Source organism: Balaenoptera borealis (genome assembly GCF_965194805.1).
Source record: "Balaenoptera borealis genome assembly, chromosome: 7".
NCBI classification, from domain to species: Eukaryota; Metazoa; Chordata; class Mammalia; order Artiodactyla; family Balaenopteridae; genus Balaenoptera; species Balaenoptera borealis.
The window spans coordinates 73,746,198-73,763,176 of NC_138864.1; the positions used below are offsets into that span (position 1 = coordinate 73,746,198).

The window sequence follows — 16,979 nt, forward strand, 5'->3', positions numbered from 1 at the left end:
CATTACAAAAGAAGAAAAATCCAACAACTGAAAAACACTGCACATGAATGCATTCTAGGAAATGTTGCTAAATGGACCTGAGTGTTTTGATAGGACATTACAGGCATACCTTGGAGATATTGCAAGTTTGGTTCTAGACCACCGCAATAAAGCAAATATTGCAATAAAGCAAGTCATACAAATTTTTTGGTTTCCCAGTGCATATAAAGGTTATGTTTACACTACATTGTTTTTTTAGCTATAATGCTATTACACACTTAACAGACTACAGTACCTTAATTAAAATACTTTATTGCTAAAAAACACTAACCATCATCTGACAACGTAGGGTTGCCACAAATGTTCAAATTGTAAAAAATGCAATATCTGCAAAGCACAATAAAGCAAAGTGCAATAAAATGAGGTATACTTGCACTTACTTTAAAAGTTAAAACTTTCTTAGAACAGTATGATTATTTTTCAAATCTCCACTATAATACTTTTTAATAAATGGAAAAAAAGAACTACTATAATTTATATACACACATATTAAATTAAATTCTAGTCTTATCTACTACAAATATTTTTCAGCACAATTTCTGCTTGGATTCTATCACATCATTCATTTAGCAAACATTTATTGAATGTCTTTTATGTGCCATACACTATGTCAGGCTGTAGGGATATAATAGGAGGAAAAACCAGGCATAATTCCTGCTTTCATGGAACTTAGAGTCTAGTAAGGAGAAAGACATTAAGTAAAATCAACACATTAAAAAAAAAAATCATCACTGTCAGAAGCACCATTAAGAAGAGGTAGAGACTCCCATTCAGGGAGCTCATGGCTTGGAGTGGACATCCGAAGGATGAGTGGGAGCTAACTGGGTAAAAGGAAGAGGGAAAGACACTCTAGACAGATGGTACATAGCATGTTAAAAGGCCTTATGGCAGGAGAGAAGGTACCATCCTTGTGAAATTAAAAAAGTCAATGTAGCTGGAGCATGGAGACCAGAGGGGAAGCACTGTGTGAGTGAGGCTGAAAACAGGCAGGGACTAGGCCATGTAGAACTGTTTAATAATACTCCTATCATCAGTTTAGAAGTGACAGGAAGCCAGTGAAAACTGGGCTTAGGGTTAGGAAGAACAGGTTGTCACGGTTAGATCTGAAAAGATCATTCTGACTACAGTATGGAATAAAAAAGAAATTGGATAGGGTGAGAGTGGAGGGAAAGGTAGACTAGAAAGGAGGCTACTGGGAAGTACCAGTGAGAGATTATGGTAGCCAAGGCCATGGTTGGCTGCAGTGGAGATGATGAGAAAGGAAGAAGTTAAGATCTGGGACGTGAGACTGAAAATTTGGTAACAATGGGATATAGGGTCTGAGGGAGAGGAAATGTCAAAGTTGTTGTCCTGGGTCTTCCACGTTGGTTGGTTGGTGCTGCCATCCATGTAAATAGGGAATACCAGAGACTCAGGTACAGGTTTAAAAGCATGATTTTAATTTTAGACATGATGAGATTAAGGGGCTTTTGAGATATCCTAGAAGTGCTTTCAAATCGGCAGTTATATATATGTGTATAGAGCTCAGAAGTCTAGTCTTAGAGGGAGAAATCTGTATCTATGGAAGCCGTGGGAGAAGATGTCATTTCCTAGGAAGAGAGTAGAGTGAGAGGAGGTGTGGACTACTGATGTTTAATTACCTATAGAAGTGATGAGTCTCCAAAGAAGATTTAAAAAATACTTCAGTATACATTTACTCTAAGGACAAGCAAACTAGCCTTGGTCTCATATTTTAAAAAACAGGTAAGTAAATTTTACTTATTTTCTCATTAGGTAGCTTTGAACTATATAAGTTACTTTTATTACCGAGGAAATGCTCAGAAAATGACCTTTGTATTCTTAACAGAGTCATCCTTAAAATTCAATTACTACTTAGTAAATACTGCCAAACATTTCTGTCTTTTGTCTTCAACCTCATTACTTTGGGACTAAATTTGACAGTAGATAACATAATACTTAAATCTATTTTCCTGTGGAAAGCTGAATGAATGTTACCAAGGATACAATCTATAAATCTAACAAATAGTTCAGTTTAATAGCTCTGAAACAAAGCCCATCCGGATTTGGACAGCAATTAGTATAACTGTAGCTCTGTGCACTGTCTTTTTTATTCACTAACATCGTTTATCTCTGAAAATCTTATTTGATTATCAAAATGTCACTGATATTACCGAAACAATATAGAAGAGATGTCCATCTGAAAACCTGCATTAGCCTCTATTATATGCCTTAATAGGAGACTGAAATATAGAACTCTTAAGTTATCAAAAAAGTTATCACAGAATAGACAAATGTCAAGTAATAAAATTCAATTAGTTATCACGTTATTAGAATTGACCCTACTATATAAAAGAAGTAACTTAGGGAAATATCAATGGAATGAAAATGGAGGTGATCACTTAAAAATATTTGATGACACAATGTGTAAACACCAGAGAAGAAAATCTTTGTTTTAATTACAATAAAATTACTGGTTAAGTTAGCCTTAGATTCTATATAATATTGTAAGTTAGAATTATGATATATTATATAATTTAGCTGAATGTAGATACCTGTGGCAGAAAAGGCCATAAGTACTACACAACAGTTCTACAGAGTAGAACTGTTGCTTGCAGTTAAGTGTGACCATGTGACTGAATTCTGGTCAGTGGAATAGGTGCAGGAGTGATTTATGCCACTTCCAGGACTGGCTCAAAAACCTTCCCACACCTATTTCTCCACACTTTTTCCTTTCTGATTGGTTGTCTGGAATGGAGATAATCCAGGCAACCTCCGAAGCTACTTTGTTAATATGGCAGAGTCTCAGTCAGTCAGAGCAACTGTGTGGAGCAGAGCCCGTGTCCCATTCCTAAGACTTTAGACTATTATGATTAATAAATGTTCACTGTGTTTGACTCGATACTTTCACTTCAGCAGCCAGCCTACCCTAACTAATACAACTGTCACGTTACAGCTCCTCACAGATGAGTAGCTTCCACTTTTATGCCAGCTCTACATTATGTTTAAATGCACTCACTTTACTTGAAAGCTCAAGCAAAGGACGGGGTGCTGTGAACCTCACACAAAAGAAACACAATTTAAGGTATTTGGTATTTCTTTACAAGTTTTTATGACTGTTAAGTATTATTACTGACTAAGAGGAAAATATTTTATCTTTAAATTCTAAGATTTTAAAAACTATTCTGAATTTCTCAATGTCGTTTTTGAACCAGGTCTAAATTTTTTCCCCAAAGGATTTACTTCAAAATTTTAAAAGATGGCAATGGAGAAAAGTAGTTTTATAATAAAAAGATGGATTTAAAAATATATAAATAACATTTCAGATATATTATCTATTCATTTTGTAACTATGTTCTGAGGGCTTAAGGGATGCCAGCTATCGTGGAAACAAAAAACAATAAAAAGCTGTCCTCTAAGAGCTCCCAGGTTAATGTAGAAGAAAAGCAAATAAAGAGATTATTACAATATTGTATTCTAAGTGTACGACACATACATGCACAGGATATAATGGGAAGAGACAGGAAGGCTCTCAGTGAATACTTGGGAACACATAAGCAGAAAAGGTTTCCTGGAAGAGTGATTAATAAGGACAAGCAGGAGTGGGTAAATAAATGGGAAGATTAACAGCCCAGGTAAAGAAGCCTGGGTCATGAAGGTCTACTAAAGAGCTGGGATATTTTAAGTCTGTGGAGAGCCAGTGAAGGGTTTTTCAGCAGGGGAGTTACATGCTCAAAATTTTAAAATGCAACATAAAAAATGAATAAGGATGAAGAGGAATGGCAACAGTGGAGACTACAATTTAGATGAAAAATAATGACAACCTGAATTTAAGTCAGTGGCAGTGAGAATGGAAAGGGCTAGGGAGGATGGGGAGAGGATGAGAGATATTTAGGAAGAGAAATGATGAGACTGTGGCCAAATGGAATAGAGATGGAGAAGGAAAGCATGACTTCCCAGTTTCTAGTTAGGGTGATTAAATTAATGTGGCAGTCCATTTATCAAGACAGTGGGAGAAATGATGAGTTCAGGTGTGGACATCCTTAGGTTGAGGAGAAAATGTTAAAAAGGCATCTAGAAATAAAGGCTTGAATACTTTATTAAGGTCAGGTGGTAGATATAGTCTTTATTATTTAGGTGGTTTTTGAAACCCTTGGTTTCATTAGATAAATGTGCACAGCAATGTTTCTCAGAAAACGGTCTACTTCGTAAGGCTTGTTTACAACACACGTTTTTATGCTGCATCCCTCACCTAAAGACTTAGACTCTCTGGAAGTCGTCCTAGGAATCTCTGGTTAGTTTCCCAGGCTATCCTTATTTATACTAAAATATAGAGCCACTGGTATATAAAGTGGAAAAGAGTGTCAAGTACAGAACTCTGGGAAATATCAATATTGAAGTTAGTGATTCTGGATGGTTATATACCAAATTATTCACAGAGGTGATCAAAGGATGATGAAATATGCAGTTTTAAATTTTCTTCTGATCAAAACGTTATAGAAAAATTTTGGAAGTTGACATTCTATTTTAGTATAGATGGTAAAGATTTATAGTTAAAACAGACCGGTATGCCTCAAAATTACTGGATGAGAACAGCCATTTACCTTTCTATCTTTAAAAATAATTTCTAAATCAGAAAAAAACCTCTTTGAAATAAGCCAAAATGTCAAATATCAAGTGTGCAATGAGAGGGTCCAACTCAGCATGTAACAACTCCCAGAATGGTTATGCTAAGTATCACAGAGAACTTAAAATAAGCTGAGCACTTTTCCTAAGTAAATTTGGTAATGTCCTCAAAAAAAATAAAAACAAACAAAAAAAAACCTTAAAAGGAACAGCATATTCCTGCCTTGCCTCTCTAAATTTCTCTTTGTGCATTTCATGGGGAGAAACAGCTTTTACATAAAATAAATACAACTGACAATACTAATAATACAACTGTTAGTTAACTTTAATTGACTTTAGTTAAAATTAATGTCAAAACCAGGACTAGGACTATGGATTCCAACTCTTAACCCTGCTCGAATCAGATACATTTCTAAAATTAGACAATCTATAAATTGATTTAGTAGCTCAATTTTCAAAAGAAATTTCCTGTTTCTCTCTACGATTCGTAGCCAGTTTATACTTCAAAATACAAAATGTTATGAGGATGCTGAGTACTGCAGTTAATTACTGCACAAAAATGAACTTAGGCTTGTTTAGCAAACTATTTTGTTTTATATTAAAACATTAAAATAGCCACCTTTTAACTCTGAAAAGTTTCAAAAGGCACTCGTGTTATCAGAAGCACATTTCTTTCATTACCATGAGCTCGAAGTAAAGCTTCAGCAGTAAATAGTGGAGCCTGGAGCATGTCTGCTGTTTCCACAATAAGCATATCTTTCAATCTACGAAGATCCTGAGGTCTTAATCCTTCATATGGCTTTAAAAAGAAGAAAAAAAAAAGTTAAATTGGCTATGATACTATGAGGAAGTTCTAAATGCCTATAAATAAATATATATGATTATCATTTATTTAACTTTCCAGTTCCAGTTTGGCAATGAAGTTAAAAAGGCTCTGTATGTTCCACTATCATGGACTTCAAACTACTCTCTCACAAGTCTTTTTTAAGCTGGAAAGTGGATGCCTAGTCTCATGTACCTTATCATTCTAAAACAAAAGAATCATACTATAATGACAAAACCATCTTACGTCATAGTTTTAAAAATCTGAATAATACAAAAAAGAAATAGAAATAAAAATCTATAATCCCACCACTGAGCAATGGTCATGATTAAAGTTCTCAAGTATTTTTATCCAGTCTTTTCTTTTTGCAAATCAATTGTGTGTGAATATATCAATATATGTTTTCACTTAGACTCACTTTTAATCACTGAACCACCAACATTTACACTTATTGAGATACAATCTGGATTGCTAGTGGGATTACATGATACCTATTAATTAATTTGGAGAGGAGTGATTATGACATACTATTCAACTTCCTATAAATGTATTCTCTCTGTTTATTCAAGTGTTAATGCTTCTTAGTTTTCTTCATAAAGGTACTGTATCATTTCAGGTTTTTAAAATTCTTTTGTTATCCTTTATACTTTTTTTTCTTTGCTTTTAACAGAAAACATACAAGGAATAAAATCACAAATGTCTCACTATTCAGAAATTTATAAAAGCTAAAATAACCTGTGACATGTTTTCCCCATTACATTTCCCTAATTTTCCCCATCCTTGCTTACGGCAATCACTATCATGAATCTGATTTGTAGCTATCATAATATTATGGCATAACATTAAATATATCGCTAAGCAATTTGCTTTCATTTTTATTCAATATTGTGTTTTTATTATTAATATTGATACACATATCTATTTCAATCCTTTAAACAGATGTAACCAGCTTACTGCAGTAAGCATAGAACTAAAGACCATAACTTAAAAAGCAGTAGAAATTCTCAAATACTTATCAGAATAACAACCATTGAGGATGTCCTTTGGTAACATCTATCACACATTCCAGAGAGTTCTGGGCAGTCAGTAAGCCCTATCCCTTATAGCTGATTTATAGATACTTTAAAATTAGATATTATCTTTATTTCTTGCTTTGTTTTTCTGATTATCATGGAAACCATTTCATCAATTCTTACTTAACCCCATATGGTGGGAACTCTATTCACCAGGGATAATTTCTCTCAGTTGATATAAGTTTCCTGATCCTAAGATGTCTTCTGGCAGGGAAGCATATATAAGCAATGAGTGTATTAATGACAGGAAAGACTGACAGACTTGACTGCAAAAGAAACTGCCAAGATTTAAACATAAAAAGTGTGTTGCTTTTAATATATAAGGAATTTGTGACAATCAGTAAATTTAAAATGTCAAAAGTTATAAAAACATAAACATCCTTAAGTATACAAACTCTTTACCTAACAAACTGGCCAAGGTTTGGAAAAAACAAAAACAAAAACACCCCTCAATATTGGTAAGGCTGCAGTGAGATGGCCCTCTGATGTACTGTGGGTAAAAACAGAAATTGGATTATCATTTAATGACTAAGCATCACGTATCATGAGCCTTTAAAATACTGATCTTGTGACTCAATAACTTTACTTACAGGAATCTATCCTAAGGTCTAATCACAACGTGAACAAAACTGGTCAATTGCAATGTTACTTTTAAAAGTGACAAAATGCAAGTATCCCAAATGTACTTTAAGGGAGTTATAGGACATCTACATGTTAGAGTAGTTAGCAGTCATTCAAAATGTTTTCCATGATGAGTTTGTGAATATCAAAAAATGTTAAGGAAAAAAAAGAAACTACAGGATGTAAAATGTACAATATCATCACACTGATGAAAAATGGAAGGCAAAATGTTACAAGTATTATTTATAAGTGGTAGAATAATGAATATTTAAAATTTTCATTCTGCTTCTTCTTATAAAGTGGGTGTTTGGCTGAAAAAATTTTAATTAAAAAATTAAAGAACTTCCCTGGCGGTCCAGTGGTTAAGACTCCGTGCTTCCAATGCAGGGGGCGTGGGTCCGATCCCTGGTCAGGGAACTAAGATCCCACATGCCACTCAGCACAGCCAAAAAAAAAAAAAAAAAATATTGAAGAAAAATCACTGGGGATGTTAAAAAGCTTTAAACAGGGGCAGAGCACGCACTCAATCAGTCTGCAGTGTTACTCTTTTTACAAATGATAGTAAAAACTTAATGCTGAATACATTTCATATCACACTGTATTAATAGTCTACTACACCTATATATGCATTCAGCTATACTGCCATGAATCTCTACATATTACAGGTATCCTATAACCTTAAGTAGAAAAAGAAATAAAAATTTAACCTAAACTATTCTATATAGGGATTAACTAAAAAAGGAAAAAGGAGAAATTTAATCCAAACTATCCTTTAAAAAGTGCCCCCAAATCATCATGTACAGTTTGCTTTTAAGCTAATTTATGAACCACACTTTGTCCTGCAAAAACCTACCAAATCCTTTAATGATTAAATTTGTAGTACTCATTCCAGTCTAGAATTTATACACTATATATAACATTGCTTCTAGAAACTGTGTTCCAAGTTCAGATTTGGGACTCCAGGTATCTTCCCCGCCTCAGCAATGAAAACCAATATTTCCTGATATTCCCAGTGGTGGCAACTGTTTATTTCCTGGTATATTTCCTAAATGTTCTTTTTCAGATTAGCCATCATTCTACCTAATTTATGTTGAACCAAATAAAATTTGACTTTAGATACATTAACAAAGGAATAATATTGATATAAAGCAATCTGTACAGATTCTTTTTTTTTAATGCACAGTTTAAAACTTAAATAGGTTACAATGGAAGAAAAATAGTCCTTGAAGGAGAAAGACATATTGCCTTCATGAACATGTAACATATTCACTCTGAATTTCTGCAATGGAACTATAACTAGGTCATGTGAAGCATTTCAATACATTGCTCAGTTCCAAGTGGGCAATACCCCTTTCTTCTGCAGGAGGGATTAAAATGAAGGTGCCTTTCTCTTTCCTGCCGCAAAGATAAACTGCTTCTTTTTCAGATTAACACAAACCAGCAATAACCTTCAAAGCAGTCCAATACTGATACAAAGAAAGAAAAAGAAAACTAATTTAAAGAGGAATGGCAAATAAAAGTGCCTAAACACATACAAATAATAGTTATATAAGTCCTCTCAGAATCAAGTTAGCACTGAACACTGAAGAATCAGACTCGTTTTTAGAGGAAAAAATTTACTGTGTCTTATAATAATTTCTTTAAGAAATACTTATGGATGCCCACTGTGCATGCAGTGTGTTAGACACTGAAAATATTCTGCTAAATAAGGCAGTTATGGTTCTGGCCCTCATAAAGTTGACAATCTAATAAAAGAGAAAGGCAGTAAACAAGTAAACTATAAAAATATATAAACAAAATAATTACAGCATGTGATAAGTGCTACGAAAAATAAACAGGGTATATGGTAAAGAATAATGGAAGGAGAGGGGTCTACTTCAGAAAGAATGGTCTAAGACTGCCTCTCTGCAGAACTGATACAGTCAACAGAAAACTTGGGAGATGATTTTAGACATAAGGAACAGGAAATGCAAAAGCCTTAGTATAGTCTAGGTACTACAATTAGAGCAAAGTGTGTCAGGAAAGAACATCTGAGATCATGTTGGAGAGGTAAACAGTGGCGAGACCATATAAGGTCTTATATCTGAGCAAACAGTTTGGATTTTATTCTAAGTGCTATGAAAAGTCACTCTATGGTTTAAGTGATATGACCTAATTTAAGTTTAAAAGGCACTCTGGCTACTGTGCACAAAATGGATTCTAAGGGGACGAGAACAGAAGGAAGGAGACCAGTCAGGAAACTACTAGAGTATTTCGGATGAGAAGTGAAGGTGGAGAGGACCTAGGAAGGTAGGAGTAGAGAATGGGAGGAGTAAATGGATTTAGGTTATAACTTGGAAGGTAAACTGACAGAATTCCCAGACTGCTTGGATGTGAGGAATCGAGAATGCTTGCCACATTTATGCTTGAGTGGATGGAGGTAATGTTTACTGAGACAAGGAAGACTTAGAGGAAAACCAGAAAGCAATGTCGCTGAGGCCAAGGGAAGAGTGTTTCACTAATGGAGTGGTTAATTATGTCAAGTGGTGCTGAGGAATTCAAGTAAGATGAGGAGAGAAAAGCACCTACTGGATTTAGCAACACAGTGAATCTTGATGTCCACATCAGTGCAGTTCCATCAGAGTAGAAGGGAAGAAAGTCACACTGCAATGGGCTGAAGAGTGAAGGGAAGGTGAGGAAGTTGGTATGTATAGACAGCTCTTAAGTTTTGTTTTTCTCATATGAAGGTCAGAGATATGGGGCTACAAGTGAAGGGGGACAGGGACAGGGCTGGGGAAGAGTGGTCAACGGAGAGGTTGTTTTGTTTTTTAAGATGGGAGTTACCAAAGCATGTTTGTTGGTAAGAGCAATCCAGAAGACAGGCAGAGACTGAAGTACAGGACTGGAGTCCTGGAGTCAGCATCTCTATTTATATGTAATTAAACATACTTACATATGCTAAAGGACAGACACCACCTCCAGGTTTTCTAGATGTATTTTCATACTTATGGCTATGTAGATCACAGGATATTTAGCATATTGCAAAGAAGACCACACAGACTGGGTTTTAAAGAAGAAAAAAATAAAATTTAATATAAAATCCATATAATTTTTTTATTAAAAAAAACTTACCTCTCGTTTGTCTAATGCAGCATATTCAGCTTCTATTTCTTCAGCTTCAGGATCTCGTGAGAATACCATTTGAGATTCCAGATTGAGGGCCAAATCTTTGTGGTGTTGCTTTTCAGCACAATCACAAGGAGTATCTTTATTCTCATTCTCAGCAAACAAGTCTCCTCCATGTTTTACTAAAAGCTAAAAAAGATTTTTTCAAAAACTTTCAACTATAGGACTTCCCTGGTGGCGTGGTGGTTAAGAATCCGCCTGCTAATGCAGGGGACACGGGTTACAGTCCTGGTCCGGGAAGATCCCACATGCCGTGGAGCAACTAAGCCTGTGCGCCACAACTACTGAGCCTGTGCTCTAGGGCCCTTAAGCCACAATTACTGAAGCCGGCGCACCTAGAGCCCCTGCTCTCCAACAAGAGAAGCCACGTCGATAAGAAGCCCGCGTACCGCAAGGAAGAGTGGCCCCCGCTCGCCACAACTAGAGAAAGCCCGCACGCAGCAACGAAGACCCAATGCAGCCAAAAATAAATAAATAAATTAAAAAAACAAAACAAAAAAAACTTGCAACTATAGATTTAAATGACAAGTTATTTCATGCTGCCTATTAAAAAAATTTTAATAAAGTAAGCATAACAAAAATTCAACAGTATGTATCTGAAATGACAAAAGTTATTTAGATACCAGTGGCTTCTAATTTTAAGATTAGCAATTCTTGCTTATTAGCGGTTAAGATGACTTCCTTTTGAGGCTTCCCTGGTGGCACAGTGGTTAAGAATCTGCCTGCCAATGCAAGGAACACGGGTTCGAGCCCTGGCCCAGGGAGATCCCACATGCTGCAGAGTAACTGAGCCCGTGTGCCACAACTACTGAGCCTGCACTCTAGAGCCCGCGAGCCACAACTACTGAAGCCCATGCCTAGAGCCCGTGCTCCCAACAAGAGAAGCCACCGCAATGAGAAGCCCGCACACCGCAACGAAGAGGAGCCCCCGCTTGCTGTAACCAGAGAAAGCCCATGCACAGCAACAAAGACCTAACGCAGCCAAAAATAAAAATAAATAATGAAATAAATAAATTTATTAAAAAAAAAAAAAGATGACTTCCTTTGGTTAAAAACAACAAACCAATTTCTTAAACTTTACAAAGAAATTCTTAAGCATTCTGTCCAATCCAAAGTTTTACTTAAAAATGAGTAATTTTAGTCATTCAATGCTCTAAATTTTATACATTTCTATAAATCTTTCTTAAACAAGAAGGACACAGCCAATACTGTTACTTTAACCACTAATACCTGGATGTCCTGACAAGGCGGACAAAAGTTTTCATTTGTATCATTCATTATCCAGCTAAACGCTGAAATAAAATTCGGTTGAGCAAATCATTGAAGCAAAACTGTTTTCAATATTCCTCCAAATAAGCAATGGGAGCAAAACTGTTTTCAATATTCCTCAAAATAAGCAATGGGAATAGCTACTGATAGCCAAGTTGGGAAGATACTCTACCAAATCTCTTGATATTTAAAGGTAGGATTTCACCCAAGGAAATCCCACTTTTAAAAATACATGGAATAGGGACTTGACTTGTTCACTACTGAGGTTTCTGCTGGTTTTGCAGAAGTTAAATATGTTGTTATTAAGGGCTATAGGTTCAAGGTTCCCCAGTATGTCTGCAGAGACATTAACAAGGACATGAATACCATGGGGGCCATAATCTAGGACAACCCTAAAGGACAGCCTGACAATTAGTCACGGAGCTGATTCTTTTATAGAATTCAGTCACAACCATAACACCACAGTAACAGCCACCACTTATTGTTTTCTAAGTGCTAAGCACTATGCTGGGGCTTCAAATACATATTCTTACCTAATATTAACAACCCCAAGTGGCAGGGATATTATAATGTTTCAGAAGAGTTAAACAAGTTGACCAAAGTTACTCAACTACTGGGATTCAGACACAAGTTTGACCAAGTTCTTAACCATGACTGGACATTGTACTGACCCAAAGAATAGGCTGATCACAAAATAAAGAAGTCAAATGTATTCTGGGCCCACCATAAAGTTCTGGCCAGATCTTATTTATGATCTAAATGTGAATACTTTTTAGAGATTTTCATTTTTTATGTGGGTTAATAAGAATGGTAGCTTCTTTTCATTTTCTTCCAAATAATTTTATCTCCTCTCCCTCCAACAAACACACGGATCTTCCTGTAAAGTTCTTTTATTGCTTTTGGAACTGTCATCCTTATGGTTCCTCCACAGTCATCCCAAGAGGCCCTGATAAAATAAGGGACTTATACCAATGCCAGGCCTGGAAGCCACGGGCTAACTTGACAAGCCCAATGGATATGACTTTGGCTTCTTGCTCTAAGCCAAAGGTATACCTCAGAGTTAAGATGGTTTAAAACATTTTTTAAGTTGTAAAAACAAGCAAACAAACAAACCAAGAAGAATATGAAACATAGACTTATGGTCACAAAGCTTAAAATATTTACCCATTACGTCTGGCCCTTTACAGAAAAAAAATCTGTGAAGCAATAGCTCTCAGCTGTCACTGTTGCTGCCACCTTCTAAAGCCTGAAGGCAAGGTCATATCAGCTGCTATTTACCACCTGGAACCTTTTTAGTCTAAATGTGGTCTGGGGACACCAGGGAGTTTGTTAGAAATGCTGACTCTCAGGGCTACCACCCAAGCCCCCCCCCCACTCCAGGCCTCTAAATCAGAATCTGATTCTCATCTCCAGGAGATTCTTTTTTTTGTTTGTTTTAACTTTTTATTTTGTATTGGAGTATAGCCGATTAACAATGTTGTGATAGTTTCAGGTGCACAGCAAAGGGATTCAGCCATACATATACGTGTATCCATTCTCCCCTAAACTCCCCTCCCATCCAGGCTGCCACATAACATTGAGCAGAGTTCCCTGTGCTATACATTAGGTTCTTGTTGGTTATTGATTTTAAATATAGCAGTGTATACATGTCGATCCCAAACTACCCGACTATTCTTTCCCCCCATCCTTCCCCCCTGGTAACCGTAAGTTTGTTCTTTAGGTCTGTGAGTCTGTTTCTGTTTTGTAAATAAGTTCATTTGTATCATTTCTTTTTAAATTTCACATATAAGGGATATCATATGATATTTCTCTTTCTCTGACTTACTTCACTCAGTATGACAATCTCTAGGTCCATCCATGTTGCTGCAAATGGCATTATTTCATTCTTTTTAGTGGCTGAGTAATATTCCATTGCATATATATACCACATCTTCTTTATCCATTCCTCTGTTGATGGACATTTAGGCTGCTTCTATGTCTTGGCTATTGTAAACGGTGCTGCAATGAACATTGGGGTGCATGTGTTTTTTTGAATTATGTTTTTTTCTGGGTATATGTCCAGTAGTGGGATTGTTGGGTCATATGGTAGTTTTATTTTTAGTTTTTTAAGGAACTTCCGTACTGTTCTCCATAGTGGCTGTACCAGTTTATATTCCCACCAACAGTGTAGGAGGGTTCCCTTCTCTCCACATCCTCTCCAGCATTTATTGTTTGTGGATTTTTTGATGATAGCCATCTTGACTGGTGTGAGGTGATATCTCATTGTAGTTTTGATATGCATTTCTCTAATAACTAGCGATGTTGAACATCTTTTCATGTGCCCATTGGCCATCTGTATGTCTTCTTTGGAGAAATGTCTATTTAGGTCTTCTGCCTATTTTTTGATTGGGTTGTTTGTTTTGATGATATTAAGCCTCATGAGCTGTTTGTAAATTTTGGAGACTAATCCGCTATGAGATTCTTATGCACATTAAAGTTTGACAAGCAATGACCCTAGACTATGGCCTGTGTGGCATGGAAACTGACATATTTATATTACCTTCTCTGTTCAATACTGGCGACTTGTATTAAGTCCACAGACTTATCATACCTATTGCAGGGTCTGTTACTGTTTTCAGCCTTTCTGCTTCACTAACACAAAACAGACTATTTGCTTCTGGCTGCTACAGAACTGAGAGCTGACTTTACTCTATGGTTCTTTGATATGCAGAGTAGCAGAAAATGATTTCTAAAATGCACACTGGAATGGCTTTCAAAGCCATGAATTGATTTACTTCCACAACAGATACTACCACAGAAGAGATTATAAATATTAGCAAGCTAGATAAATCATCTTTAACTTAATCACCCCAGTCTTTAGCAAAAGCAAAGACAACAAAATTTAAGAGGCTGTGCCATTCCAGAATATTGGTAAGAGGAACCTTCCAGAGTATAGACTGCATTCCTTGGGGTTTAAAAAAAAAAAAAAAAAAAAAAAAAAAGGATGTGTGGAGAGGAGATGTGAGGAGAGGGGATGTGCGAGAAGTCATTGTTGAGAGCCACTGTTGACCGTTTTTAGAACTTGAGACTTCTTGCCTTGATTGGTAATTCGAAAGGAGTCCCCAAATGAGTCTGATGGGAGTGGGGTGAGGGGCCACAAAAACCTGTATCTCATTGCTGCAATTGGTACCTGGACAGAAACTCATAATCAGTGATGGAATGGAGGGTCCATGTTTACAGCATTTGTCTTGGCAAGGAAAATCAACGTATATGCTACCTTTGGCATAGAAGCTAGCTAGCTATCAGCAGTACTGCCTGACATCGGAGGATTACTTTTTGAAAAAGAATTTCAGCATACTGACCTTTGGGGCCTAAGGCTGGAACACAAGAAAGCAGAAGATGTCAAGATATCTGTTAAACTTTTGCTGCATAAAGTCAGGTGTTTTGCTTTTACATAATAGGGTGTTACACGTGGTTCTGAAGAGGTAGTTTTTAAATGCTTCAACCAAAGCATTCTAAGTATCATTTTCTCCACTCTCAAGCAAGGAGAACTGAATATTTTATTCAAATGTGTTTTTTAGCCTATCTCAGACACTTGGTGGTACAAACAATTTTCTACCTTAAAAGAAACATCCAATTATCACTATCTCAGCGCATCTGTTTATCGATTTTGCCTTCCTTTCTGTTCATAATCCCAGAGGAAGAGGGGAAGGACAGCCCCTAGTTCATGACAAATCCCTTCCCACCCCTTTGATCCATCATCTAAATGGCTGGTTGACTCTGAACAAGTCATTTAACTTCTGTAAGTCTCAGTTTACCAGGTCCATCTATAAAATGAGGCTTACATAATCTTGAGAAAAAATGTAAAAAAAAGATGATTCTTAGTCTCTTCTGGTTGTAAAATTACCATTTCCTCATCTGTTTCCTCTATGACCTTGAGCACTCCATTACTCCCTCCATCTTCACTCTCTGACTTTCTACTGGCTCCTGGTACAGGAGTCCCCTATCTTAATTCTGTTAGCCTTCTTGTCATTTCCCCAATACTTTACTTTCTCTCTTGGCCACATCTGTCAAATTAGTGACTGACACCCGCTGTCCCTCTGCTTCCTCAGCAAATTACTCAATTTCTCCCAGCAATCTGACTTCTACTCTGCCCACTTCACTATAATATTCCTGAAAGTCATTAATACCTCTCAAATCCAACAGCCTTATCAGTCTTGTAATTCCTTGCCCTTTCTGAAGCACATCAAATGACTGACTACCTCCTCTCCTTGAAATTCTTCTCTTGGCATCCTCGACAATGTATTATTTTGGTTCTCTTCTCTGCTTTTTTGGTTTTTGTTGTAGGCCACTTATTGTTCTCACTCCCTTTAAACACAGGCATTCTCCAAGTTGATGCTGACTTTAATTCTGTAATTTTATCTATAAAGTCTTTTTCTTGGATTTCTCATCTATACCTTATCTTGCAGATAACATTTAATTCTAAATCTATATTCATTACTCCCAGTTAGTTCTAATCTTCCATAGCCTGAATATCATTTCATGTGGATAATCTAAGACCGCAATCTCCTTCTAAATGAAAACGCAAGATATTCTCCTTTCCTTCTAACCAATTCCTTCACCTCATCTCACTTTTAATTTTTTTTTCTTTTTACTACTAAAGTGTAGTTGACATACAACACCTCATCTCACTTTTTAAATGTCTGTCAATTGTTAGCAGGCTTCAAAGTGAACTAGGTTCAAAACCATGCTCAGTTTACTTAAAAATAAAGTTAATTTATTTTACTCTAATTATAGATATGATAGCAGATTGTTACACAAAATGCAAAAAAAATCAAAGAGAGAAAATTATATTATCCAAAGACAGCTCAACATTGTTAATATTAACATTTTAAAGTCTCCATCATTTTTAACCTTTCTCTCCCTTACTTTCTTGTATCAACTGACCAAGTCACCTAAATGCATCTGCCTCATTCTTTCCATTTCTAATACCACCATACAAATCCAGACCCTTTATCAGTTCACAGCAGAATTAGTGCAATAATATTCTAACTCCTGTCACTCCCTCTAGTACACTGGTTTTCAACCTTGGCTGTACACTAGTATCATCTGGAGAAGTTTAATATACTAGTGACTGGGGTCCACTCTCAGAAATTCCAATTTTATTGATTTGAGATATGGTCTACACTATCGGATTTTTTGTGCAGACATGGTTACAACCACTGTTTCAGCACAAAGGTTTCCAAATTGTTTACGAATCATCTGGGTAGTCATATTAGGGTGATCTAGAGTGGGGATTAAATATATGAACTCTTTACAGGTGATTCCACTGTATGTCCCACAGACTACTGCTCTAAGCCAAGGATTCTCAAACTTTAATGTGAGTA

At 36.2% G+C, this 16,979-nt stretch overlaps 1 protein-coding gene across 7 annotated transcripts in view; it reads right to left on the minus strand.

Moving 5' to 3' along the window:
* The window catches only part of ANKIB1 (ankyrin repeat and IBR domain containing 1), a 138,086-nt gene that overhangs the window by 43,225 nt on the left and 77,882 nt on the right, over positions 1-16,979 (minus strand). For 6 of the 7 annotated variants that reach the window (XM_082398225.1, XM_082398224.1, XM_082398223.1 and 3 more), the window contains 2 exons: positions 10,291-10,473; positions 5,344-5,461 (listed from right to left, as the gene is read on the minus strand). In XM_082398225.1, coding sequence (XP_082254351.1) covers positions 5,344-5,461; positions 10,291-10,473 — 301 coding nt within the window. Of the gene's footprint in view, positions 1-5,343; positions 5,462-10,111; positions 10,219-10,290; positions 10,474-16,979 lie in introns of all 7 variants that reach the window. The other variant, XM_082398226.1, reaches the window with a different exon arrangement.